The 27,170-nt window shown below is 37.4% G+C and overlaps 1 protein-coding gene across 2 annotated transcripts in view; it reads left to right on the plus strand.

The window, feature by feature from the left end:
• Window positions 1-27,170, plus strand: part of GPM6A (glycoprotein M6A) — a 449,726-nt gene that overhangs the window by 388,174 nt on the left and 34,382 nt on the right. For both annotated transcript variants that reach the window (XM_004389907.1, XM_004389908.2), the window contains one exon: window positions 16,067-16,223. In XM_004389907.1, coding sequence (XP_004389964.1) covers window positions 16,067-16,223 — 157 coding nt within the window. The remainder of the gene's footprint in view (window positions 1-16,066; window positions 16,224-27,170) is intronic.

A 27,170-nucleotide genomic window follows, 5' to 3' on the forward strand; every position in this document is an offset into this window, starting at 1 on the left:
AATGCGTCTTTTGATTTCTTGACTGCTGCTTCCATGGGTGTTGATTGTGGATCCAAGTAAAATGAAATCCTTGACAACTTCAGTCTTTTCTCTCTTTATCGTGTTGTTGCTTATTGGTCCAGTTGTGAGGATTTTTGTTTTATGTTTAGGTGTAGTCCATACTCAGGGCTGTAGTCTTTGATCTTCATCAGTAAGTGCTTCAAGTCCTTTTCACTTTGAGCAAGCAGAGTCCTGTGATCTGCATAACTCAGCTTGTTCATGAGTCTTCCTCCAGTCCTGATTCCCCATTCTTCTTCTATAATCCAGTTTATCAGATTATTTGCTCAGCATACAGACTGAATAAGTACGGTGAAAGGACGCAACCCTGACGCACACGTTTCTTCTGTTCTAACGACTGCCTCTTCGCCTATGTACAGATGCCACATGAGCACAATTTAGTGTTCTGGAATTCCCATTCTTGCACTGTTTTCCATAATTTGTTATGATCCACACAGTCAAAAGTCTTTGCATAGTCAATAAAACACAGGTAAAACTATTTCTGATATTCTCTAATTTCAGCCAAGATCCATTTGAGATCAGCAATGATATCCCTCTTTCCACATCCTCTTCTGAGTCTGGCTTGAATTTCTGGTAGTTACTTGTCAATGTACAGTTATAACTGTTTTTGAATTATCTTCAGAAAAATTTTACTTGTGTGTGATATTAATGATATTGTTTGATAATTTCTACATTCTGTTGGATCACCTTTCTTTGAAATGGGCACAGATATGGATCTCTTTCAGTCAGTTGGCTAGGTAGCTGTCTTCCAAATTTCTTAGCATAGACAAGTGGGCACTTCCAGCACTGCATCCATTTATTGAAACATCTCAGTTGGCATTCCATCAATTCCTGGTGCCTTGTTTTTCACCAGTGCCTTCAGTACAGCTTGGACTTCTTCTTTCATTACCATTTTGGTTCTTCCTCGTATGCTACCTCCTGAAATGGTTGAATATCAACCAATTGTTTTTTGTACAGTGACTCTGTGTATTCCCTTCCATCTTCTTTTGCCAACAAAATCCTTCAAAATTAGAAGTCCAGGCTTGAATTTTTTCTTCAATTTTTTCAGCTTGAGAAAAGCCAAGTGTGTTTTTCTCTTTTGGTTTTCTAACTCCAGGTCTTTCCACATTTCATTATAATACTTTACTTTGTCTTCTCATGCCACCCTTTGAAATTTTCTGTTCAGCTCTTTCACTTCATCATTTCTCCCGTTAGCTTTAGCTACTCAAGGTTCAAAAGCAAATTTCAGAATCTCTTCTGACATCCATTTTGTCTTTTCTTTTTTTCCTGTCTTTTTAATGATCTCTTGCTTTCTTCATCAATGATGTCCTTGGTGTCATCCCACAACTCCTCTGGTCTTCGGTCATCAGTATTCAATGCGTCAAATCTATTCTTGAGATGGTCTCTAATCAGGTAGGATATACTCAAGGCTGTACTTTGGCTCTCATGGACTTGTTCTAATTTTCTTCAGCTTCAGCTTGAACTTACATATGAGCAATTGATGGTCTGTTCGGCCATCAGCCCCTGGCCTTGTTCTGGCTGAGGATATTGAGCTTTTCCATTGTCTCTTTCCACAAATGTAGTCGATTTGATTCCTGTGTATTCCATCCAGCGAGATCCATGTATATACTTTCCGTTTATGTTGTTGAAAAAAGGTATTTGCAGTGAAGAAGTCGTTGGTCTTGCAAAATTCTATCATGTGATTTCCAGCATCGTTTCTGTCACCGAGGCCATATTTTCCAGCTACTGATTCTTCTTTGTTTCCAACTTTCCCATTCCAATCACCAGTAGTTATCAGTGCATCTTGATTTCATGTTTGATTGATTTCAGACCACAGAAGTTGGTGAAAGTCTTCAATTTCTTCATCTTTGACCTTAGTATTGGTCTGTAAATTTGAATAATAGTCGTATTAACCGATCGTCCTTATAGGCATATGTGTATTATCCTATCAGTGTCAGCATTGTACTTTAAGAATGATCTTGAAATGTTCTTTTTGAAAATGAATGCAATGCCATTTCTCTTCAATTTATCATTCCCGGCATAGTAGACCATATGATTGTCTGATTCAAAATGGCCAATACCAGTCCATTTCAGAAGAGGATGTGAAATGGGGGATATCATTGCTGATGTCAGATGGATCCTGGCTGAAAGCAGAGAATAACAGAAAGATGTTACATGTGTTTTATTGACTATGCAAAGGCATTCAACTGTGTGGATCATGACAAATTATGGATAACATTGTGAAAAAACAGGAATTCCAGAACACTTGATTGTGTTCATGAGAAACCTGTACATAGATGAAGAGGCAGTCTTTCAGACAGAACAAGGGGATACTATGTGGTTTAAAGTCAGGAAAGATGTGCTTCAGAGTTGCATCCTTTCACCATACTTATTCAATCTGTGTTCTGGGCAAGTAATCTGAGAAGCTGGACTATATGAAGAAGAACAGGGCATCAGGATTGGAGGAAGACTCATTAACAACCTATGATATGCAGATGACACAACCTTGCTTGCTAAAAGTGCAGAGGACTTGAAGCACTTACTGATGAAGAACAAAGACCACAGCCTTCAGTATGAATTATACCTCAACATAAAGAAAACAAAAATCCTCACAACAGGGCCAATAAGCAACGTCATGATAAATGGAGTAAAGATTAAAGTTGTCAAGGATTTCATTTTACTTGCATCCACAATCAACATCCATGGAAGCAGCAATCAAGAAATCAAAGGACGCATTACATTGGGCAAATTTGCTGCAAAAGACCTCTTTAAAGTGTTTTAAAGCAAAGATGTCACCTTGAAGACTAAGGTGTTCCTGTCCTAAGCCAGGGTATTTTCAGTCACCTCATATGCATGGGAAAGCTGGAGGATAAATAAGGAAGACCAAAGAAGAATTGATGCATTTGAATTATGGCGCTGGCAAAGAATACGAAATATACCATGTACTGCCAGAAGGAAGAACACCTCTGTCTTGGAAAAAGTACAGCCAAAATGCCCCTTAGAAGCAAGGATAGTGAGACTATGTCTCACATACTTTAGACATGTTATCAGGAGAGATCAGTCCCTGGAGAAAGACGTCAAGCTTGGTAAAGTAGAGGATCAGCGAAAAAGAGGAAGACCCTCGACAGGATGGATTGAGGCTTCAATGATGGGCTCAAGCATAACAATGATTGTGAAGACGGCACAGGACTGGGCAGTATTTCATTCTGTTCTACATAGGGTAGCTATGAGTTGGAAGCGATTTGACAGTGCCTAACAACAACAACATTATTAATGGATGTTTGCAGCCGTGTCTTCCTTCTCATTTTAAGCTGTGCCACATCAGCGAATGAAGGTCACGAAACCTTGACTCCATGCACGTCATTAAGGTCGATTCTACTTTAAGGAGGTAGCTCTTCCCCGATCGTATTTTGAGTGCCTTTCAACACTGAGGGACTCATCTTCCAGCACTATGTCAGACAGTGTTCTGCTGCTATTCATAAGGTTTTCACTGGCTAATTTTTTTGAGAAATAGACCGCCAGTCCTTCTTCCTAGTCTGTCTTAGTCCAGAAGCTCAGCTGAACCTGGCCACCATGGGTTGTACTGCTGGTATTTGAATACCTGAGGCATAGATTCCAGCATCATAGTAATATACAAGCCCCCATAATACAACAAACTGACAGATACATGGGAATTTCAACATTATGTATCTTAAAAACGTAATAAATTTTATATATTTTCTTCTAGAAATCAAGTTTCCAGGGATTTATTCCAGGTAAACAGTAAGAGTTGTGCACAAAGATTTATCTATAATGATTGCTATTATCATACAGTTTGTAATTGTGATAAATTAGTTTTCTATTGGTCCTCTAACAAATTATCACAAATTTAGTGGATTAAAACAACAGAAATTTATTATCTGCAGTTCTGGGGGTAAGAATTCTGAAATGGGTCTTATTGGGCTAAAATGATGTCAGCAGGGCTGTGTTCTTTCTGGAAGTTCTAGAAGAAAATCTGTGTCCTTGCCTTTTCTACCTTCCAGTGAAATAGAATGCTATACTACTGGCTTTGAAGTTGAAGGGAAGGACCACTGGCCAAGGAATGTAGCTCTAGAAGTTGCAAAATTCAAGGAAATGGATTCTGCTTTAGAGTCTCTGGACGAAGTGCAGACCTCTGACACCTTTATTTTGGCCCACTGAAATGAATTTTGGATTCTGACCACCAGAACAGGAAGAGAATAAATGTGCATTCTTTTAAGCCAGAAAGTTTGTGATAATTTGTAAAAGCAGCAACAGGAAACTATACATAGCTAGACCAGTTCATTGTAATACTCACTACCAGTTATTCTTGCATAATATTTGAGTTAAATTTCAAAAAAGTAAATCTAAAGGGGTTATGATTGATATTTAGTTGTCAGCAATAATTTATAATTATGCATCTAATAATGTAATGAATGCAAAACTTGAAATACATATGAAGTTTAATTAAATAAAAGATAAATTTTATTTATGTAACTTGAACATTCCAAAGCAGCTTTTATGCAGTCCCTAAAATTGCTAATGTTATTTTTTTTTCTGCATTTAAATAGAAAAACAAATGGAACCATTAGCTTCAGTATATCTAGAACTCTAGACTGGAAAATCCACTCATCTCCTACTCAGTAATAACATTGATTTAAGCGCTCAGGAAGAAGCAACCGTTTTCCTACTTTTAAAAAATCTCCATTTCCTCCTCTAAGAAGAGATATTATATACTGTAGAAAGTTGTCTGCATTACTATGAAACCACATTGCGTTGGGGAAATCTGCTGCAAAAGAGCTCTTAAAGGGTTGAAAATGCAAAGATGTCACTTTAAGGACTAAGGTGCACCTGACCCAAGCCATGGTATTTTCAATTGTGTCATATACATGCAACAGCTGTCCAATGAATAAGGAAGACTGAAAAATTGATGCCTTTGAATTATGGTGTTGGCAAAGAATATTGCATGTACCATGGACTGCCAACAGACCAAATCTGTCTTGGAAGAAGTACAGCCAGACTGCTCTTTAGAAGCAGGGATTATGAGACTTTGTCTCACATATTTTGGACATGTTATCAGGAGGGGGATCAGTCCCCGAAAAAAGACATCATGCTTGTTAAAGTGGAAGATCAGTAAAAAAGCAGTAGAACCTCAATGAGGTGGATCTATACAGTGGCTGCAACAATGGGCTCAAGCCTAACAACAATCATGAGGATGGTGCAGGACCAGGTAGTGTTTTGTTCTGTTATACATAGGGTCGCTATGAGTTGGAGCCCACTCAAGAGCACCTAACAACAAAAACTACATAAATCCAGAAGATTAACAATAAAATATCAGAAATAGATAACTCAATAAGACTCAGACATAGAATTGAAGCAGTAGAAGAAAGAATCAGTGAAATAGAGGACAAATCCCTCAACAGTAATCTGTTTGAAGAAGAATCAAAAAAATGAAGAAAAATAAAGAAAGCTTAAGAGTCATGTGGGACATTATCAAAAGGAAGAATTTACTTATAATTGGAATTCCAGAAGAGAAGGAAAAAAAAAGCACAGAAAGAATTTTTGAAGATGTATTGACTGAAAACATCTATAATATCATGAAAGACGAGTTTTCCATCCAAGAAGCTGAACAAACCCCCTACAGGACAGACTCCAAAGGAAAGATACATCATAATTAAACTTTCTAAAACTGAAATCAAAGGAAGAATTTGAGAACAGCTAGTGAAAAACGAAATATCATTGACAAAGAGGCATGCCAATAAGACTAAATGCTGATTTCTCAGCAAAAACCAGGCAGGCCAGAAGGCAGTGGGATGACATATATAAAACCTTAAAAGAAAAACAATTGCCAAGCAAGAATCATATATCCAGCAAAACTGTATCAACTTGATGGTGAAGCAAGGACATTCCCAGATAAGCAGAAATTAAGGGAACTTGTAAAAACCAGATAAACCTTACAAGAAATATTAAAGAGAGTGCCTTAGACAGAGAACCAATGACATTAGACAACCTGAGATCAAGACACACAACAGTATCACCCAAATATCAACCTAGACAATTCTCAAATGTAAAATAAAACTGAAAACAGGAAACCAGAGATATCAATCTGTAAATGATGACAACTTCAAAACAAAAAGAGAGAATAAATAATTTAGCTATAGAATTTCCCTATGGAGAGGAAGTCAAGGCAATATCAAGATATAACAGACTGTTTTAAAAGTAGGAAGAGAAAGGTAAGTTCCACAAAGAAAATTAATAAATCTACTCACCAAAGAAAGAAGAAAATCAAAAAGACTCAGCAAACACGAACTCAGCAACAGCGAAGGAAATGAAAAGAAAATCCAGAAACAAGAAGTACTCAGCATAGAACATTAAGTGGAGCAAAGAAACTGTTAATATCACAAAAAAGCATAACAAAATGGCAGCAGTAAATTCACACTTACTGATAATCACACTGAATGTAAATGGTTTAAATGCACCACTCAAGAGACAGGGAGTAGCAGAAGAGATTTTTTTAAAAAGTCCCATCAATACGTTGCCTACATAAAGACATTAAAAGGTTAAAAATCAATGGATGGAAAAAATATATCATGCAAACAACAACTAAAAGAAGTGGCACTCTCTGGTAGTATAGACTTCAAGTCAAAATCCATTATAGACAAGAAAGGACACTACATGATGATTAAAGGATCAATAAACCAAGAGGACATAACCATAATAAATATTTATGCACCCAATGACAGAGCTCCAAATATGTAAAACAAATGCTAACAGAATTGAAAAGAGAAATAGACAGTTCTACAATAATAGTAGGAGACTTTAACACACCACTTTTGAGGATGGACAGAATAACTAGAAAGAAATTCAACAAAGATACAGAAGATCTAAATAACACAATCAACCAACTGGAACTCATAGACATATATAGAACATACCACCCAACAGCAACACAGTACACATTCTTCTCCAGTGTACATGGATCATTCTCTACAATAGACCACATTTTAGACCACAAAGCAAGCCTCAATAAATTGAGCAGTGAAATAATACAAAGCATCTTCACTGATCATAATGCTATAAAACTAGAAATTAATAACAGAAAGAACAAGGAAAAAATAAATACATGGAAACTGAATAATGGCTTACTTAAAAACTATTGGGTAATAGAATAAATTCAAAATGAAATTAAGAAATTCTTAGAATCAAACAAGAATGAAAATATAACATATTTAGGACACAGCAAAAACAATACTCAGAGGAGAATTTATAGCAATAAATGCATATATTAAAAAAATAAGAAAGGGCCAATATCAACAGCTTATCCCTACAACTTGAACAAATAGAAAAGGAGCAACAAAAGAAACCCACAGTCACCAGAAGAAAGGAATTAATAAAGATCAGAGCAGAAATAAATGAAACAGAAAACAAAAACAATAGAATCAACAAGACTAGAAGTTAGTCTTTGACAGGATCAATAAAATTGACAAGCCACTGCTCAAATTAAGAAAGGAAAAAAAAATGACTTGAAGATACAAATAACCAAAATAAGAAATGAGACGAGAGACATTACAACAGAACCAACTAAGATAAAAAGGATTATAACAGAATACTATGAAAAATCGTACTCCAACAAATTTGAAAACCTAGAAGAAATGGACAAATTTCTAGAAACACACAACCTACCTAAACTACCACAAACAGAGGTAGAAAATTTGAACAGACCTATAGCAAAAGAAGAAATCAAAGACATCATAACAATACTCCCAACAACAACAACAACAAAAAAGCCCTGGATGAATGGATAAACAAATTGTGGTACATACATACAATGGAATACTATGCAACTATAAAGAATAATGAGGAGTCTGCAAAACATCTTATAACATCAATGAATCTGGAGGACATTATGCTTAGTGAAATAAGTCAATCACAAAAGGGCAAATATTGTATGGCATCACTTTATGAAAAGTCAAGAATAGGTATACATATACAAAGCAAAATTCTTTGACAGTTACCAGGGATGGGAGGGGGAAGGAGGAAGAATCACTTTCTAGATAGACACTTGTTATTTTTGGTGATGGGAAAGGCCACACCCAATATGGGTGAAGTCTGCACAACTTGTCCAAGGTAAATGAAGACACTAAGAAGTATGTAAGAATAAAGGGCAATTTTGGTAAATACTATAACAGACAATTTTGCAATAACAATAATAACAACCAATAAAATATATGTGTGGTTACTTAGGTAGACATGTATGCATATACGGGTATAGAAAGACACATGTAAGTATAGGAGTATGTATGTACAGGTGTACCTGTAGGCATATGTATGTATATAGTTATGTGCTGGCATATATATTCATATATGTAATAGAGCACTTAGGGGGCATAATTAAGGAAACTTCCTAGACATATCCAGTCACCTTTGGGACTGAGTAACTGGGTTTGAAGACTCAGGACCATAGTCTCGGGGGACATCTAGGTCAACTGGCATAACATAGTTCATCCTAGGATGGGGAGTAGCATCTGGGGTCTTAAAAGCTTGTGAGTGACCATCTAAGATACAACTATGGGTCTCTTTCCATCTGTAGCAAAGGAGAGTGAAGAGAAGCAAAGACTCAAGGAAGAAATTAGTCCACAGGACTGATGGTCTGCAAGAACCATAGCCTCTTCTAGCCTGAGACCAGAATAACTAGATGGTGCCCAGCTATCACTACCGACTGTTCTGACCAGGGACACAATAGGAGGTCCTGGTTAGAATGAGAAAGAAATGTAGAATAAAACTCAAATTCCTAAAAAAGGCCAGGCTTCCTGGACCAATAGTGACTAGAGGAACTCCCAAGACTGTCACCCTAAGATATTCTTTGAACTTGGAACTGAAGCCACTGTGGTAGTTACCTTTCATCAAAATAGACTGGCTTACAAAAAACAGTATCAGTGAATACTGTGCTCCCTTAAATTAACCAACCACATGAGACTAAATGGTCAACATTGACCCTAAAACAAAAATGAGAAGCTAAGGAAGGGCAGGGAAGCTAGATTAACAGAAACAGAACATAAAGAATGGAAATAATGAGAAAGTTGACACGTGAAAAATGTAACCGATGTCATGGAACAAGTCGTATAAAAATTATTAAGTGGGAACCTAATTTACTGTGTAAACTTTCACCTAAAACATAATAAAAGAATATATGGGAGGACTGAAAAAGAAATAATCTTTCCTGGTTGGCAGGAGGGACCAGGGCCATTTTTGTAACACCCAAAGTAAACACACACACACGTGCATACATGCATACACAAAAAATTTCTACTGATTTTTTATTTTAATCTAGGAGTTAAATGAGTACAACTGCTGTATCTCCTAAAGAACTCTTGAGAAAGTAGAAATAATTGGATGTATATATATATTTATATATCCAACTATTCCTACACATGTATACATACACATATGTATGTAAATTATATATATATATATATATATACAGGTATATACACATTGAAGTCAGGAACAAGGCAAGGATAACATCTGTCTTCCTTCTATATAACATAGTGCTGGATGTATTTACCAATTCAGATGATGTGATAATATACGTAGAAAATGTTAGAGAATCATGATAAAGTAGTTCGAATAATAAAATAATTTAGCAACATAAAGATTACAGCCAAGAAAACCCTGTGGAGAAGTTCTGCTCTGTAACCCATGCGGTCGCCATGAGTCAGAATCGACTCGACAGCAATGGGTATGCTTAACATACAAAGCTCTTTGAAAAATTGATGGGAAAAAAGAAAATTCTTATAGCTAAGTGGGCAAATGACATGAATAGGCAATTCACAAATAGAGATATAAATATGGCAGATAAACGTATAAAAAGATGTCCACTTTCACTAGCAGTAAGACAAATAAAATCATTTATCACCCATCAGATTAGCAATAATTCAAAATTTTGTCAATACACTCTTGTGTCAAGGATGTGGAGAAAGGGATTCTCATATATCAAGGTAGGAATACAAAATGGTACAACCCTTACAGAGAAGAATTTGGAAGTATCTAGAAAAACTACACATGCCTTTGAGTCATCAGTCCCCTTCTATGAATTTACCCTAAAGAAACACCTTCAACTATTTAAAATACTTATGCACAGTTTAATCATTGCAGCATGATTTGTAATTGCAAAATATTGGTAACCATCTAACTGTCCAAACATAGAAGATTGGGTGAATAAACAATGGTACGTATATACATATGAGGTATTACGTAGCTGTTAAAAATAAGGAAGATCTTTATTAACTGATATGGAGTGATTTCCAGGAGATACTGTTAATTGTAGAAAAGCGAAGTACAAAACAGCCTATATAGTATGTTACCTAAGACAGAAAGGAAAACGGAAATGTATATGTGCTTGCTTTTCCATGAAGAAATGTACAAAAAAAAAAAAAAAATTTGCTGCCATTGAGTTGATTCTGACTCATGACGAAACTATAGGACAGAGTAGAACTGCCCCGTAGGGTTTCCTAGGCTGTAATCTTTACAGAAGCATATTGCCGCGTCTTTCTCTCATGGAGCATCTGGTGGGTTTGAAGCACAGACCTTTCAGTTAGCACCGCCAGGCCTTCTTCATAAAGAAACACAGGAAAGTTAAACAAGAATATAGTGAAATTGTTTACATACAAGGAGTTTAGAGGATCGTGGTGGAAGGGATAGGAGAGATCATGACACTGGGTGTATCTTTTTGTATATATTTGACTTTTGGAAGCATGGAAATGTTTATGTATTCATTAAAATATCAATACAAATGAAAAGGAGGCCCATTCATTTCCATTAATACCATAACTGCAATGAGAGGAAGAAAAAAGAATAACTAATTCAAGTAATTTAGAAACACACTCTCAGTTTTGGGTGGGTTGGAGGAAATCACAAGCACCTTGAACTCTTTTTCAGTAGATTTGATTTTTGTAATACTGTGGATAAGTAATTCTGAAATAATTTCAGATTTATTGTAGAATTGAACAAAAGAATAAATATGTTCATGTTCTTTGGAACCAGGGATCTCATTGAGGAAGAAGGAAATATAAATATGAAATGGGGAAAGACAATAAGGAACTTTGTGGTGATGGACTAGATTTAGAGGTGTTTCTGTGAACTTAAGATTTCTAAAATAGGCTTGTATATATGATATGCAGACATGTGCACATGCATATATACATGTATATTCATTTGCATATGTGCTTATATAATTGTATATATGGATATATACATATATGTGGGTATATTCCATATATTTTCTTCCTTGGTATACTGAAAAGACCAAGAGTCAAAGACACGCCAGTAGCAATGAACACACCAAGCACCCAGATCTTGGTCTCTAATACCATTGCTCGTTAAAAGGGCTAGGGCTTCTCAAAGAGTTGGCTGATTCCAGGGTTGGGGGAGACACGTACAAGGTGAGTTTGGAATATCTTGTCATGTGAGAAAGAATACTTTGTAAAAAAATAGATAGACACATGTCATAGGGATACAGGACCCAACTTCAAGGGGCTACCACTGGCAAAGTTTAGAATAATTTGAGTACCAAAATAAGCATAGTAATGGCTTATAAACTTCTATTTGAAAATTGGACATCATTACTCCTTATCACTAATAGACAGATATGCAGACAAAGAAACAAATAAATAAAAATAATCAGCATTTTTAAAAACATTATAGGAAGATTGGATCACATAAGAATCATCAGTGGACTCTAAAAGTAGAGGGAAATTTTGATGAGGAGCAGGATACTTGCATGATCTTAGGGTGTCCCCCTACAGATTGCTTACTAGTTGTAAAAGAAATAATAGTAATTTTATGGTAGACAAATTAGACATCATCTTGACCAGATAATCAAAACTAACATCAGTACTGAGGGACGAGTGAGCATCATGTCCACCAGAATGTGATACCTTGAGAGGAACACATCAGTATCTATAGACTATTCTGGGCACGAGTGAGTAATCTGAATCTAATCACGAGGAAACATCAGGCAAACTCACAATGAAGAACATTCTATTTAAAAAGGAGGAAATGGGATTGTATTCATCAAAAATGGCCGTGTCATAAAGACAAAGAAAGGCCGTAGAAGTTTTCCAGATTAGAGACTAAAAAGACACGGCAACTAAATACAAAACCTGCCTCTTGACCACATCCCATATTGGAGGGGAAAAAATAACCCTAAACACCATTTTGGGGTCAGCTGACAAAACTGGAACACAAGTGGTAGATTTGACAAAAAATGATTATTTCAATGTTTTGTTTCCTGAGGTTGATAACTGCATTATGGAGAATTTCTCAAAAAAAGTATTGCAAGAAAGAGAGAGAGAACACAACAATAAATCAGTAGAACAAATGAGGTAACATGTTATAAAATAGATAAAGTATGTCCAGTTCTTCGTATTATTTTTCTTACAACATTTTTATAATTTTGAAATTATTTCCAAATAAAAATTGAATAATTTAAAACATTTTGTCATTTTAACCTAAGAAATTTATGGAAAAGCCCATGACCTAATTTCTCCAAAGTGTTCATGATGTCAAATTAGATCTGTAAGTTGAAACCCCAAATTCTTTCACATGCATGGGAGTCTTACATAATTCACATTGTCTACCTCATTGCCCTTGACAGACAGATTTGTGCAATATTTATATCTTCAGATAGTGAAAATCAGCTACTGAACAACTTTTTCAGTACTTTAAACATTAGCAGGCTATTCTCTCTCTTCTTATAAGCCCTGGTGGTACAAAAGCTTGGTGGGTCAAACTCATCCAGCAGTTCTATGGGAGAAAGACCTGGCGATCTGCTTCTATAAAGATTACAGCCAAGAAAACCCTATGAGACAATTCTGCTCTTTCACATGGAGTTGCTATAAGTTGGAATCAACTAAACAGCACTCAACAAACCAACACTCTCTCGTCTTATATGCAACAACTTCACTTATGCTGTCACATGTATTTATTGAAAATATTATGAGAGCAGAAGAACTAGATGGTGCTTGGTGACCATTACTGAATGCTTTGATTAAAGGTTCTATAGAAGAATCCTGATCAAAAGAGGGGAAATGTGGAACAGAATTTAAAATTCTCAAAGGAAGCCAAACTTTCTGGAGCCATTGAGGCTTGATGAACCCCAAAAGCTAATGCCCTGAGATAATCTTTAAACTTTAAACCTTAAGCCAAAACTATCCCCTGAAGTCTTCTTTGAACCAAAAAGTAGCTTATCTTAATTAGTAAAGTATGTCTACTTTGAACATTGTGCTCTTTTAAAGAATTTTCTATGTGGGACCAAACTGACAACAGCAACCGAAAAAGATTGGATGGGAAGCTTTTAAGAGGCAATGAGTTTAAGATAATGATGGTGGAATAATTTGGAAAAGGGTAGTGAGAATGGTAGCACAACTTGAATGTAATCAGTATCACTGAATTGTACATGTAGAAATTGTTGAAATGGTGTATCTTTGTGTGTACTTTCACCAAAAAAAGAAAAATCCTTAACAAGGAAAAAAATATTATTATAGCATCCAGAGTATCTGGACCTACACCAGAACTATTGAGCTTTCTGTTCTTTCATTTTTCCCCTTGTGTAAAGTCAATAGGATCTTTGCATCATTTAATGCCACCTTATATACTCCACTTAACTTTATATACTCATCATACTCTAAGTAATGAGAGAAGAAAGCAAAATCAAGCTTGACAAAGTGAAATAAATAGTAATTTTCTTATAAATAGGTATCAAGACTGCAAAGACAGAACGCTAGCTAATACCTCATGCACGATGGGACAAAATCCTACCTGGTCCTGCACCATCCCCATGATCAGTTGCAAATCAGACTGTTATGATCCATAGGGTTTTCAATGGTTGATTTTCAGAAGGAGATTGCCAGGCCTTTTTTTCCTAGTCTGTCTTAGTCTGGAAGCTCTGCTAAAATCTATTCCACATCATAGCAAACCTACACTGACAGATGGGTGGTGGCGGCTGAGGAGGTGCATTGGTTGGGAATTGGACCCAGGTCTCCTACAAGGAAGGCAAGAATTCTACCACCGAACCACCATTGACCCCAGTTAATACATAAATTCTGAATAATAAAGATGAACTTTTTTTTAAGTTATGTAAACGTTGTGTATCTTCATTTCACTGGGATATTTACATTTCTGACTCTACTGAGTGTACAATATGCTAATACAGTTCATTGCTTTTGGCAATATATAAAACAAAACAAAACAAAACCCATTGCTATCGAGTCAGTTCCAACTCGTAGCAACCCTATAGGACAGAGTAGAACTAGCCTATAGGGTTTCCAAGGGGTGGCTGGTGGATTCAAACTGCCAAACTTTTTGGATAGCTGCCGAGCTTTTAACCACTCTGCCACCAGGGCTCCAATACACTTCATTGCTTTTGGCAATATACAGTAAGCAATAAACACTAATGGAGTGTTCTTTAACTCCAGGATATGCCTGTGATCATGAATATTCCTACAGTATTAAAAGATATTATTTGGAGTATAAGTATGGAATTCATATTTTCAAAATATGGAAATGCAAATTAAATCTTAATCCATAAGTATTCTAATTGTTCTTTTTTATTATTAACTCTATTGTATATTTGTTTCTTAGTTATGTTGTTGCTGTTGGTTGCTGTCAAGTCAATTCCAACTCATGGCAATCCCATGTGTGCAGAGTACAACTGCTCCATAGGGTTTGCAAGGCTGTAACCTTTCAGAAGCAGATCACGAGTCCTGTCTCCTGAGGTGGTGCTGGTGGGTTCACACCACCCTTTCAGTTAGCAGCAGAGCACTTAGCCCAGAGCTATGGAAAAAAGAATTAACTCTATCTGTTCTGGGTATGCACAGTTTTTTTAAATTTTCCTAATAAATTTTTATTTTAGCCATGTAAATTTATTTTTTTCTCCTCTGGGCACTCAGTCAGATAATATCCATTAGTGGCTCTGCCTAAAAGGCTTAAAGGTCAAAATTTTAATTTACCTATAAAACCATATTTTTTCCATTACTGGGATTATCATCAGCAGTAAATATTAGTGCTGTTTTATAGTAAGTATGAAATAAAACATAATTGCCGTTGACTTTTAAAAAGACAAAATATGAGCTTCTATCATTTTATATAGTATATCATTAACCATAAAGCACTCTTTCCCTTTTTCGTACAGCTTTTTAAAATGCATTGCCCTCTAAATCTTTATATCTGCTATTTTGTCATAATTAGAGAAATTTTTACAGAAATTTTTATTATACTTTAGATGAAGGTTCACAGAACAAACTAGCTTCTCATTAAACAGTTAGTACACATATTGTTTTGTGACATTGGGTAACAACCCCACAACATGTCAGCACTCTCTCTTCTTGACCTTGGGTTCCCTATTACTAGCTTTTCTGTCCCCTCCTGCCTTCTAGTCCTTGCCTCTGGTGTGCCCCATTAGTCTCGTTGTTTTATGGGCCTTTCTAATCTTCAGCTGAAGATTGAACCTCAGGAGTGACTTCATTACTGAGCTAAAAGAGTAACGGGGGGCCATACTCCCAGGGTTTCTCCAGTCTCTGTCAGACCAGTAAGTCTGGTCTTTTTTTGTGAGTTAGACTTTTGTTCTACATTTTTCTCCAGCTCTGTCTGGGACCCTCTATTGTGATAATTAGAGAAATTTTTGATGATTATCCTACTTATCAAATGAATTTAACCAAACTTCTTTAAAGTACACAACTCACTACGTATCCAAGTTAGTGTAAACCAAGGAAGAGCCGTGCCAGATAGGAAGAGAAAGAAGTCTACAAACATGAAAAACCTAAATCTCTAGTCAACAAATATTGGAAGTGACAGACCAAAGTGTATATGTAAACATCAAGCATGTAAAGCAACAATGTTTTTAAATCCAACCTCCCTTAAGAACGTAAATATTCTATAGCTTTTAGACCAAAGGGACCATGAGAACCTGAAAATCCAATTCTACAGACTGGCAATAAAGAGGTATTGAAATAACCCACTGTCTTTTCTCCCCCAGGATTGATATCTTTAAGTATGTGATCTACGGCATTGCAGCTGCGTTCTTTGTATACGGCATTTTGCTGATGGTGGAAGGTTTCTTCACAACTGGTGCCATCAAGGACCTCTATGGGGATTTCAAAATCACCACTTGTGGCAGATGTGTGAGCGCCTGGGTATGTTACTGCTCGATGTTCAGTGTTTAATAGGAGTGTATTTCAATAGCACACAGGTGTTTGCATTCATCTGCTAATCACTAAACTTTTTTTTTTGTTTAACATAGTGAGGTACCCTCTTGTGATGGCTGTCTTAACCCTTGATAATATTATTTTCTAAATTAAGATTCTTCCTTGTGAAAATTCAATGGCAAATTCTCAAGTCATATGCAACACAGCTGGTTTTGTTTCTGGAGGCTGCGAAACTGTTGACTGATTTATGATTAGGTTTTTCCAAAGGGCTTTAGTGTTCCCATACAATATTTAGAGTAACAGAAAAATCTATTTGCAAGTGATAAGCAATACATGTCTCTCCCTTTCACAACTTAAATCCTTTCTTTTTTTTGTATTTTACTGTAAATATGAGGGCAATTATATCATGTATTTTTTTATTGACATAGATAAGCATTGCATTAATTTAGGTTTTAAATCTTTATTGATATGACATTTAATGATAGCTCAATCTTGTAGTCATATTCTAGAACTAATGTAGACAATGCATGTATATATATCTATGTCTGTATACACGAATGATGAAAATTAAAGAGTAATATAATTGAAAGTATTCGTGAATTTTCTGTGGAATCCTTTTCCTGTAATTAAAGGTTGGACCTTCCATCTTTGACTAACAATGTTTTTCATTTTCCTCATCTTAGATAAGAACATGTATTTAATTACTGTATATAATTCATAGTAAGTAAGTTGTCCCTAACAAAGGATGATGTAAATTATTTGAGTCTTACAGCAAAGTTTTTTTTTTTTTAACCAGCTTATAACAAGTTCTGTTATGCTACTCAAGTCAGTCGTGATAATAATCTGATAGAATAGTGTACCTGTGCTCTGTGTATTTCTGTTCGTCTCTGGGATAATTTCTTGTAAAACTCATTATTTCTGTTTTTGGACAATGCTTATTGTAGTACTCCAGGGGGTCAAGTACCTATGTGTGAGCAAAATTAGGATTTCAATAATGTGACTAAGGAGCTTTAAACTGGAATTTGCCACCTTAATTTTTAGGATTAGAGATATCACATTACTGACCTGTAGGAAGATAAGATATACAAAGATCACAGATAAATTCAAAGAATAAAATATAAATATTTAGTGTGATAATTCTCGAGACCAACTCATGACAACTCCATGTGTGTCAGAGTGATTGGGCTTGACTTGAGGGCAACTGTTTAAGCGTATTTATACCATCAGAGAGCAGCCCTTTGCCAGGAAGAGTGGGGTCAATTATGTTTCACTCAGAATTGTAAAATTACTTCATAAGATTCTATGAAGAAGGAAAAAAATCACAGAAGAAAATGCACATCTATGTATAGTTATCTACCTGCCATTCAGGTATCTTAAAGAAGTCTAAAGTAAGAAGAATGCTTAAAGCAAAAATACGAGGCACAATTTTTTCTGTAACAATTGTGTCTCCAGTCCCACCCAGCAGACCAGAAGGGTGGTGGCAGCAGCTGAGTGGGCTCCTCCAGAGGTGACACAGCAGGGAGTCAGCTCCCCAAGATGCCCCTACCCACTCCTTTAGCACCCCCTCTGCCATCTGGGGAAGGAGCAGAACTGAGGCCCAGGCAGTAGCTGCATTCTCATTCGTTCTACACAGGGGACGCTGCAGTGGGCGAGGCCACTGACACAGGCCCTGGCTACCCCGCTACTGCCTGCACCAAAGGGACAGACTCCCTGGCCAGACAAGAAAATAATGTGACTGTACCACCCCGCATACTTCCAAATTGCTTATCATGGAATCAGAAAGAAAAAGAATATTTTCTCTCCACACTCTCCAGCCACGTATTGCCCTTTCCTTCCTGTTCCCATTCTGTCTTTGTTGTTGTTGTTTTTAATTTTTTAAGTCTTAATCTTCGGAGCCATCCGGTGCAGGCTGCTCACCAAAAGGCCAGCGGTTCAAACCTACCAGCCTGATCCACAGGAGAAAGATGTGGCAGTCAGCTTCTATAAGGATTTACGGCCACAGAAACCCTATGGGGCAGTTTTACTCTGTCCTGTAGGGTCGCTGTGAGTCGGAATCCACTGGATGGCAATGGCTTGGGTTTTTTTTTGGTTTGAGCTTATATTCAATGAGTTCACCTGTTAGCCTGTTTTATTTTTGTTTGTTCTGTTTTTCTTAGCTTTAAAAATGTCTGTGCTTTTGAGGTGATATTCAGTGTTTTTCTATTTGGAGTCCTGAGTAATATTAAAGGATGGAGAAAAAAACTTTTTAGTTTTTTTCGCAGCAACGGTATTACATGAAATGGAGTCCTGATGGAGCAGTGGTTAAGCTTTTGGCTGCTAACCAAAAGGTTGGCAGTTTGAATCCACCAGCCGCTCCTTGGAAACACTATGGGGCAGTTCTACTCTGTCCTGTAGGGTCACTATGAGTTGGAATCAACTCAATGGCAACAGATTTCGTTTGGGTTTATATTACATGAAAAGCTTCCTGAATTAGTACTAAAGAACTTATATTCAATCCTTGTTTCACGACGCTGCATAAAAGGTAAAGTGGCTACTACTTGAACCTAGATCATCACAAAGGCAATTAATTTTAAAGCCGCATTGCATCACTGAATAGATAGTAATCAGTCTTCTCTTTACTTAGTGAATGCTTTTGAAAGAGTAACTTAATATGCATTATGTGTTTCCTATCATGCAGTATCAAGACCAATTCAAGTTCATTTCTGAATTTTAATACTGTTCTTCAAAATCGAGAATGTGATACACATAAAACACAGAAGTGCAATATTAATATTTGAGCGTGTGTGTGTGTCCGTGTGTGTGTGAAAGAGAGAAAACCATTGACTACAAAAACGTTATATGAAAAGAAGTTAATCAAATATTTGAAGAAAAAAAATTTATTTACATTAGATATTAAATATCACCTAGTTGAGTACAAGTCAGATGCATGTTATTGAATACATGAATTTATTAGAATTAATGAATGTAGAAATATTTATTTCTTTTGACTATTGTTCCCATCGAATTTTAAACCAAAAAACATGTATTCTGTTGCAACTAGGAGGCATTTAATAAGTCATGTTTTTAAATCTCGGATGTTTGTAGCACCCATTATTCACTCTTTTGTATAGCTTAATATTTCCCGTTGCTATTATGACACAGTTATGGATCTCAGAATTTATCTGTACTTGTTCTGACACTTTAGATTTTTAAGCCCTACACTTTTAAAGTAATGGATTTCTTAGATTTACTCTTCTCTATGGAAATTGTTGTTAGCGGCCATTAAGTTGGCCCCTGGCTCATGGTGACCCCATGCACAATGGAACAGAATGTGGCCAGGTCCTGTACCATACTTTGATCTCTTTGGAAATTAGTTACTTATTTTTCATAAATCTACTTGCTCTAAGAGTCAAAAAAAATCAATAAAACTTTTGAAACCGTGTCATATTATAAGACAAAAATAGGTCAGATACAATTTTCAAAGTGACTGTGTTAAGTAGTTAGTGTTATCTCCATTTCACAGTTAAAAAAACATAATCTGTTTGTTTGCTTTTTAATGCCCTTACATCTAGCCTCAGATGTTTGTAGATTTTGATCCAAGTATATTAAACTGGTGTCTATAAGACACAATCTGTATAATTACTTTTAAATCTGTTTTGTATGTCATAATTCATAGCTCATTTTCATAGCTTAAAATCATCTTTTAATACTAGGAATAAGTGCAGTAATAATAACAAGAAAAATTTGTGAGGTGCTTGTTGTTAGTAGCTGCTGTCAGGTCAGCCCTCAACTCATGACAAGTGCATGCACAACAGGATCAGACCATTGTGATTCATAAAGTTTTCATAGACTGATTTTCAGAAGTGGATTTCCAGGCTTTTCTTTTTAGTCCATCTTAATCTGGAAGCTCCACAGAAAGCTGTTTAACATCATAGCAATACACAAGCCTCCACAAACAGACAGAAGATTGCTGTGCTTCAGGTGCATTGGCTGGGAACAGAACACGTGTCCGTTGTTTTGCACTTTGTAAAACATAGGGATGTTTAATTTTCAAAACGACAATGTGAAGTGGATGCTAGTATTATACTCATTTCACAGAGGAGGAAACTGCTGCCTGTAGAAGAAGAGTGATGTGCCCAGGGTCACAGTGGGTGGTGGAGCCAGATTTCAATTCAAGCACCTGACTCAGAGCCCAGGCCCCTAACCTCATGATCGGAATTTGATTGATCATTTTATGGCATATTTGGGCTAATTTATTAGGATCATTATCTATTTGTGACCACCACTCGTCTGTCAGTTTGTTTTACTGTGATGGCTTGCGTTTTGCTATGATGCTGGAAGGTATGCCACTGGCATTTCAAATACCAGCAAGGTCTCCCATGGTAGACAGGTTTCAGCTGAGCTTCCAGACTAAGACAGACTAGGAAGAAGGACCTGGCACCCTACTTTTGAAAAAAATTGGCCAGTGAAAGCCTTATGAATAACAGCAGAACATTGTCTGATATAGTGCTGGAAGATGAACCCCTCAGGTTGGAAGGAACTCAGAATATGACTGGGGAAGAGCTGCCTCCTCAAAGGAGAAAAACAAACCAAACTCATTGCTGTCGAGTCAATTCCAACTCATAGCAACCCTCCTGGGCAGAGTAGAATTGCTCTATAGGGTTTCCAAGGAGTGACTGGTAGATTCGAATGGGCAACCTTTCGGCTAGCAGCCAAACGCTTAACTACTCCGCCACCAAGGCCGTCCTCATATTAGAGTTGACCTTAATGATACGGGTGGAGTAAAGCTTTCGGGGACCTTCATTTGCTGATGTGACATGACTCAAAATGAGAAGAAACAGCTGCAAACATCCATTAATAATTGAAATGTGGAATGTACTAAGTATGAATCTAGGAAAATTGGAAATTGTCAAAAATGAAATGGAATGCTTGAAGATAATATCCTAGGCATTAGTGACCTGAAATGGAGTGGAATTGGCCATTTTGAATTGGATGATCATATGGGCTGCTATGCCAGGAATGACAAATTAAAGATGAATGGCATGGAATTCATTGTAAAGAAGAACATTTCAAGATCTGTCCTGCGGTACAAGGCTGTCAATGATAGGATAATATCCATAGGCCTACAAGGAAGATCAGTTAATATAACTATTATTCAAATTTATGCACCAAACACTAACGCCAACGATGAAGAAATTGAAGATTTTTACCAACTTCTGCAATCTGAAGTTGATCAAACATGCAGTCAAGATGCATTGATAATTACTGGTGATTGGAATGTGAAAGTTGGAAACAAAGAAGGATCAGTAGTTGGAAAATATGGCTTTGATGATAGAAACAACGCTGGAGATAGCCTGATAGAATTTTGCAAGACCAAGGACCTACTCATTGAAAATACCTTTTATCAACAACAAAAAAGGTGACTATACACGTGGACCTTGCCAGATGGAATACACAGGAATCAAATCGACTATATCTGTGGAAGGAGATGAGTCAGTATTATCAGTCAGAACAAGGCCGGGGACCTACTGCAGAACAGAGCATCAAGTACTCATATGCAAGTTAAAGTTGAAGCTGAAGAAAGTTAAAACAAGACCATGAGAGCCAAAGTACAATCCTGACTATATCCCACCTGAATTTAGAGATCACCTCAAGAATAATTTTGACACATTGAACACTAATTACCAATGACCAGATGAGTTGTGGAATGACATCAAAGACATCATACACGAAGAAAGCAGAAGGTCATTAAAAAGACATGAAAGAAAGAAAAGACCAAAATGGATGTCAGAAGAGACTCTGAAACTTGCTTTTGAATGTAGAGTAGCTAAAGTAAATGGAAGAAATAATGAAGTAAAAGAGCTGAACAGAAGATTTCAAAGGGCAGCTCAAGAAGACAAAACAAAGTGTTATAATATCATGTGCAAAGACTTGGAGTTAGAAAACCAAAAGGAAGGAACACACTTGGCTTTTATCAACCTGAAAGAACTGAAGAAAGAATTTAAGCCTCGAGCTGCAATATTGAAGAATTCTATGAGGAAAATATTGAATGACGCAGGAAGCATCAAAAGAAGATAGAAGGAATACAGAGAGTCACTGTAAAAGAATTGGTTGACATTCAGCCATTTCAGGAGGTAGCATATGGTCAAGAACCGATGGTACTGAAGGAAGAAGTACAAGCTGCACTGAAGGCATTGGTAAAAAACAAGGCTCCAGGAATTGACAGAATACCAATTGAGATGTTTCAATAAACAGATGGAATGTTAGAAGCACTCAATTCTCTATGCCAAGAAATTTGGAAGACAGCTAGCTGCCAGTTGACTAGAAGAGATTCATATTTGTGCCTATTCCCAAGAAAAGTGTTCCAACAGGATGCATAAATTGTAGAACAATATCATTAATAGCACACAAAAGTAAAATTTTGCTAAAGATCATTCAAAAGCAGTTGCAGCAGTACATTGACAGGGAACTGCCAGAAATTCAAGCTGGATTCAGAAAAGGACATGGAATGAGGGCTATCATTGCTGATGTCAGATGGATCTTGGCTGAAAGCAGAGAATACCAGAAAGATGTTTACCTGTGTTTTATTGACTATGTAAAGGCATTTGACTGAGTGGACCTTAACAAATTATGGATAAAATTGGTGTGATGGTTAAGATTGTGTGTCAACTTGGCTGGGCCATGATTCTCAGTGTTTTAATGTCATCACTTCCATGATTGAATATATTGTGAGTAGCCGATCAGATGAAAGGGAGGCTCCTTGGGGGTGTGGCCCGCATCTGAATATAAGCAGACATTTGGTGTGTGTGCTTGGCTGAGGAGCCAGTGGGGCGAAGCTACCATCTGTGGGATTATGACTGAATGCCTCTAAGTTAAAACCCCACCCAGGAGGAACGAAATGTTGTTGCCATGGTAATCCTGCTCAGTACGAGGGGAACTTCATACCGGGAGTGCTTGAGCAGAGTGCGTCCTTTGGACCTGAGGTTCCTGCGCTGAGATGCTCCCAGACCAAGGGAAGACTGAAGCATCACAAGGACCTTTCTCCAGAGCCGACAGAAAGAGAAAGCCTTTTCCTGGAGCTGATGCCTTGAATTTGGTCTTGTAGCCTACTGGACTGTGAGAGAATAAACTTCTCTTTGTAAAGCCATCCACTTGTAGTATCTCTGTTAGAGCAGCACTAGATGACTGAGACAATTGGTAAGAATAGGAATTGCAACACCTATTTGTGCTCATGCAGAACTTGTGCATAGACCAAGAGGTAGCCTTTCAGACAGAACAAGGGAATACTGTGTGGTTTAAAATCAGGAAAGGTGCGCATCAGGGTTGCATCCTTTCACCATTTTTATTCTATCTGTATGCTGAGAAAATAATCTAAGAAGGTGGATATATGAAGAAGAACGCAGCATCAGGATTGGAGGAAGACTCATTAACAACCTGCAGTATGCAGATGACACAACCTTGCTTGCTAAATGCAAAGAGGACTTGACGCTCCCACTGATGAAGACTGAAGACTACAGCCTCAATATGGATTAAAACTCAACATAAAACAAAAATCCTCACAAGTGGACCAATAAGCAATATCATGATAAATGAAGACAAGATTGATGTTGTCAAGGATTTCATTTTACTTGGATCCACAATCAACACCCGTGGAAGCAGCAGTCAAGAAATCAAAAGACACATAGCACTTGGCAAATCTGCTGCAAAAGACCTCTTTAAAGTGTTGAAAAGCAAAGATGTCACTTTAAGAACTAAGGTGTGCCTGTCCCAAGCCATAGTGTTTTCAGTCACCTCATATGCATGTGAAAGCTGGACAATAAATAAGGAAGACCAAAGAAGAATTGATGCTTTTGAATTATGGCTTTGACAAAGAATATTGAATATACCATGAAATGCCAGAAGAACGAACAAATCTGTCTTGGAAGTACATCCAGAATGCTTCTTAGAAGGGAGGAGAGTGAGACTTTGTTTCAGGTACTTTGGACATATTATGTTAGTAAGATCATTTATTGCTAATTGGAAACCTCCTTCATTACTGAGGTGTCATAATTTTACTCTTTCCTTTCATCCACAAACATCAGTTGTCTGTAGTGCAATGGGTTTCTTTATATGGCCTTTCTGGGCCTGGGTTTGTAATTCTCCCATAATGATTGTTGGGCCTAAATCTTGAACGTGATAGGTCAGTTTACTATCTGAATAAGTGCCTTACAAGTGATTGATCAGTTTACTTTTTGCATAAGCAGCTTGCAAGGGATTGGTTGGTTTACTGTCTACATAAGAGGCTTGAAGGATTGGTTTGTTCACTGTCTGTATAAAAGAGGTTTGTAAATCCACCCAGTGGGATCGGTTGGTTATTTGTCTAAGGGATTGGTCAATTTAGGAAAACCACACCCTGAAGTTGATAAGACATGTCCCTATATAAGGGGCCAATCTCACTGAGGTTTCTGGGGGCTTCCTGATCAAGAGATCCAGGAGAGGAATGCATCCTTTGGATCTGGCATCCCTGCACTGAGAACTTCCTAACCCCCCAAAAAAACCCAAACCCATTGCCATTGAGTTGATTCCGACTCATAGCGATCCTAAAGGACAGAGTAGAACTGCCCCTTAGAGTTTCCAAGGAGCGTCTGGTGGATTCAAACTGCCGACCTTTTGGTTTGGTTAGCAGCCGTAGCTCTTAACCACTAAGCCACCAGAGAACTTCCTAGACCCAGATGAAAGAGCTGTAATTGGGTCAAGGGCTGTAACACTGAAGAGCAAGAAGGACTGCATCAGTGGGCGAGTTGTCCCATGGAGAGAGAGAGCTCCAGTGGGCGAGTCAGCCCACAGAACATATGGGGACAGAGGCAGCAGCTGGGACAGTAGCAGAAGAACTGGCCAAAACAAGCTGACCCAGATGACGACAGCAGAGTATAAAGACAGAACTGGGACAAGAGCTGGGAGGAGTAACCAATATCTGAGCCTGTCAAGTGACGTCATGGAGTTTCCTGGGTGAAAGTTTCCGGATAGGTGACAATGAACATTGTTTTTCAGGAAGGGTAAATGGGTGTCCTTTGAGAGGTAAGTGCATCTCCTTTTAGACATTGAGGCCCTGTGCTGAACCTCACCCTTGGCATATCTTCATTTGTGTTTATATCCTTTGTTTATATCCTTCTCTGTTATTAAAATTGTTATTGTAGTTATGTTGTTTCCAGTAGTTCACTGTGACCATTCCAATGAATTATTGAACTCAATAGAGAAAGTGCTGTGGCAGGAACAGCTGGTGTCAGGAATGGTGGAGAAGTTGGAGAATGGGGGTATACTTGACTTCAGCTTGGTGCTGATTCTTGTGGTCAAAGTTATTATCACAGTCTCTTTTTACAACGAATAAGGAATACTGAAGAAGAATTGATGCGTTTGAATTATGGTGTTGGCAAAGAGTATTGACTATACCATGGACTGTCAGAAGAGCAAACAAATCTGTCTTGGAAGAAGTACCACCAGAATGCTCCCGAAAAGGGAGGATGGCACGACTTCTTCTCACAGACTTTGGACACGTTATCAGGAGGGATCAGTCCCTGGAGAAGGACATCTTACTTGGGTAAAGTAGAGGTTCAACGAAATAGAGGAAGACACCCGACGAGATGCATTGACACAGTGGCTGCAGCAATGGGCTCAAACATAACAACGATTGTGAGGATGGCACAGGAACAGTGTTTCGTTCTATCGTACATGAGGTCACTATGCGTCAGAACTGACTTGACATCACCTAAGAACAGCAACAGCAACAACTCCTTACAATACAAAGATGTTTTGCGGAGCATGAAAGAACTCAGCAGTCCAAGATGATTTCCTATTTTGATGATGTAAGGAGTCTTAAGGTAACTTTCTAAGTGAAGCTGTCATCAGGGAACTTTGCATATCTAGCCTCTCTCTAAAAATTAGTGTCTTTTGAAAATAAACATAAAAAAAAAAAAACTTTTAAATCAATACTGTGGCAATACAGAATTCGTAGAATAAGGTCTCATCTCTCTCTGGGATACCCAAATCTAAAATCAGAAAGGTAACATTATTTTTCAGAGATTATAAAAATAGCTTTTAGCATTGGCTTTTCAATAGCGAAAACAAAACAAAACATTCAAAAACCAGGAACATAGACTGCTTCAGGCACAGTAATGATATTTAAGAATAATGTTTTGAAACGTATTGCTTTGTACAAGAAGAGACCAGGGATTTTTTTTTTTTTTTCAGTTATCTGAGGTAGTTCTCACGCACAGCTTCAGAACTGAGTTCTGTACACACTAGGACAGTAGACCAGCTTCAGGTCCCTGGTGGCACAAACAGTTTGTGCTTAACTACAAACCTAACTGTATGGTGGTTTAAAACCATTCATAGGTGCCACCTTTTGCTTCCATAAAGATTACAGCCAAGAAGACCCTATGGAGAAGTTCTACTCTGTAACACATAGGGTCGCCATGAGTTTGAATAGACTCAACGGCAATGGCAATGGGTTTTTTGTTGTTGTTAGCCCAGTCTTAGTTAACAATTGAGATTTAGTGACTATGGTTGTACAGAAATTATAGGAAGCAGAAAAGTGGGCGGCGGGTGGGAGGAGGTCATATTCTTTTCAGATTTCCGAAGTAAAAAGTTGACTGAAAATTTCTGTCTGGCTCGTAAGATGACATTGATAAAACAGAAAAATCTGTTATAAAATGTTGTGTTACATACACAGGTTGTCTCAGAGGCAGTCCTGAGACCCCACGCAGCCGCAATACTACTAGGATGAGGACCCCAACAAGTATCATCAACCCCTCTACAGGTACTACGTCCATTTAATCTGATTGACCTGCACACACAAGTCACAAAATGTTGGCAAATGAAAGCCATTTAATTATTCACAGAAAACAGACAGCAAACAACAGGAACATTTCCATAGTATACAGTCCCCCTGGCTTGGAAAGCTGTCCACGCGAAATTGGA

This window comes from Trichechus manatus, unplaced genomic scaffold, assembly GCF_000243295.1.
Source record: "Trichechus manatus latirostris isolate Lorelei unplaced genomic scaffold, TriManLat1.0 scaffold00267, whole genome shotgun sequence".
In the NCBI taxonomy this organism is placed as follows: domain Eukaryota; kingdom Metazoa; phylum Chordata; class Mammalia; order Sirenia; family Trichechidae; genus Trichechus; species Trichechus manatus.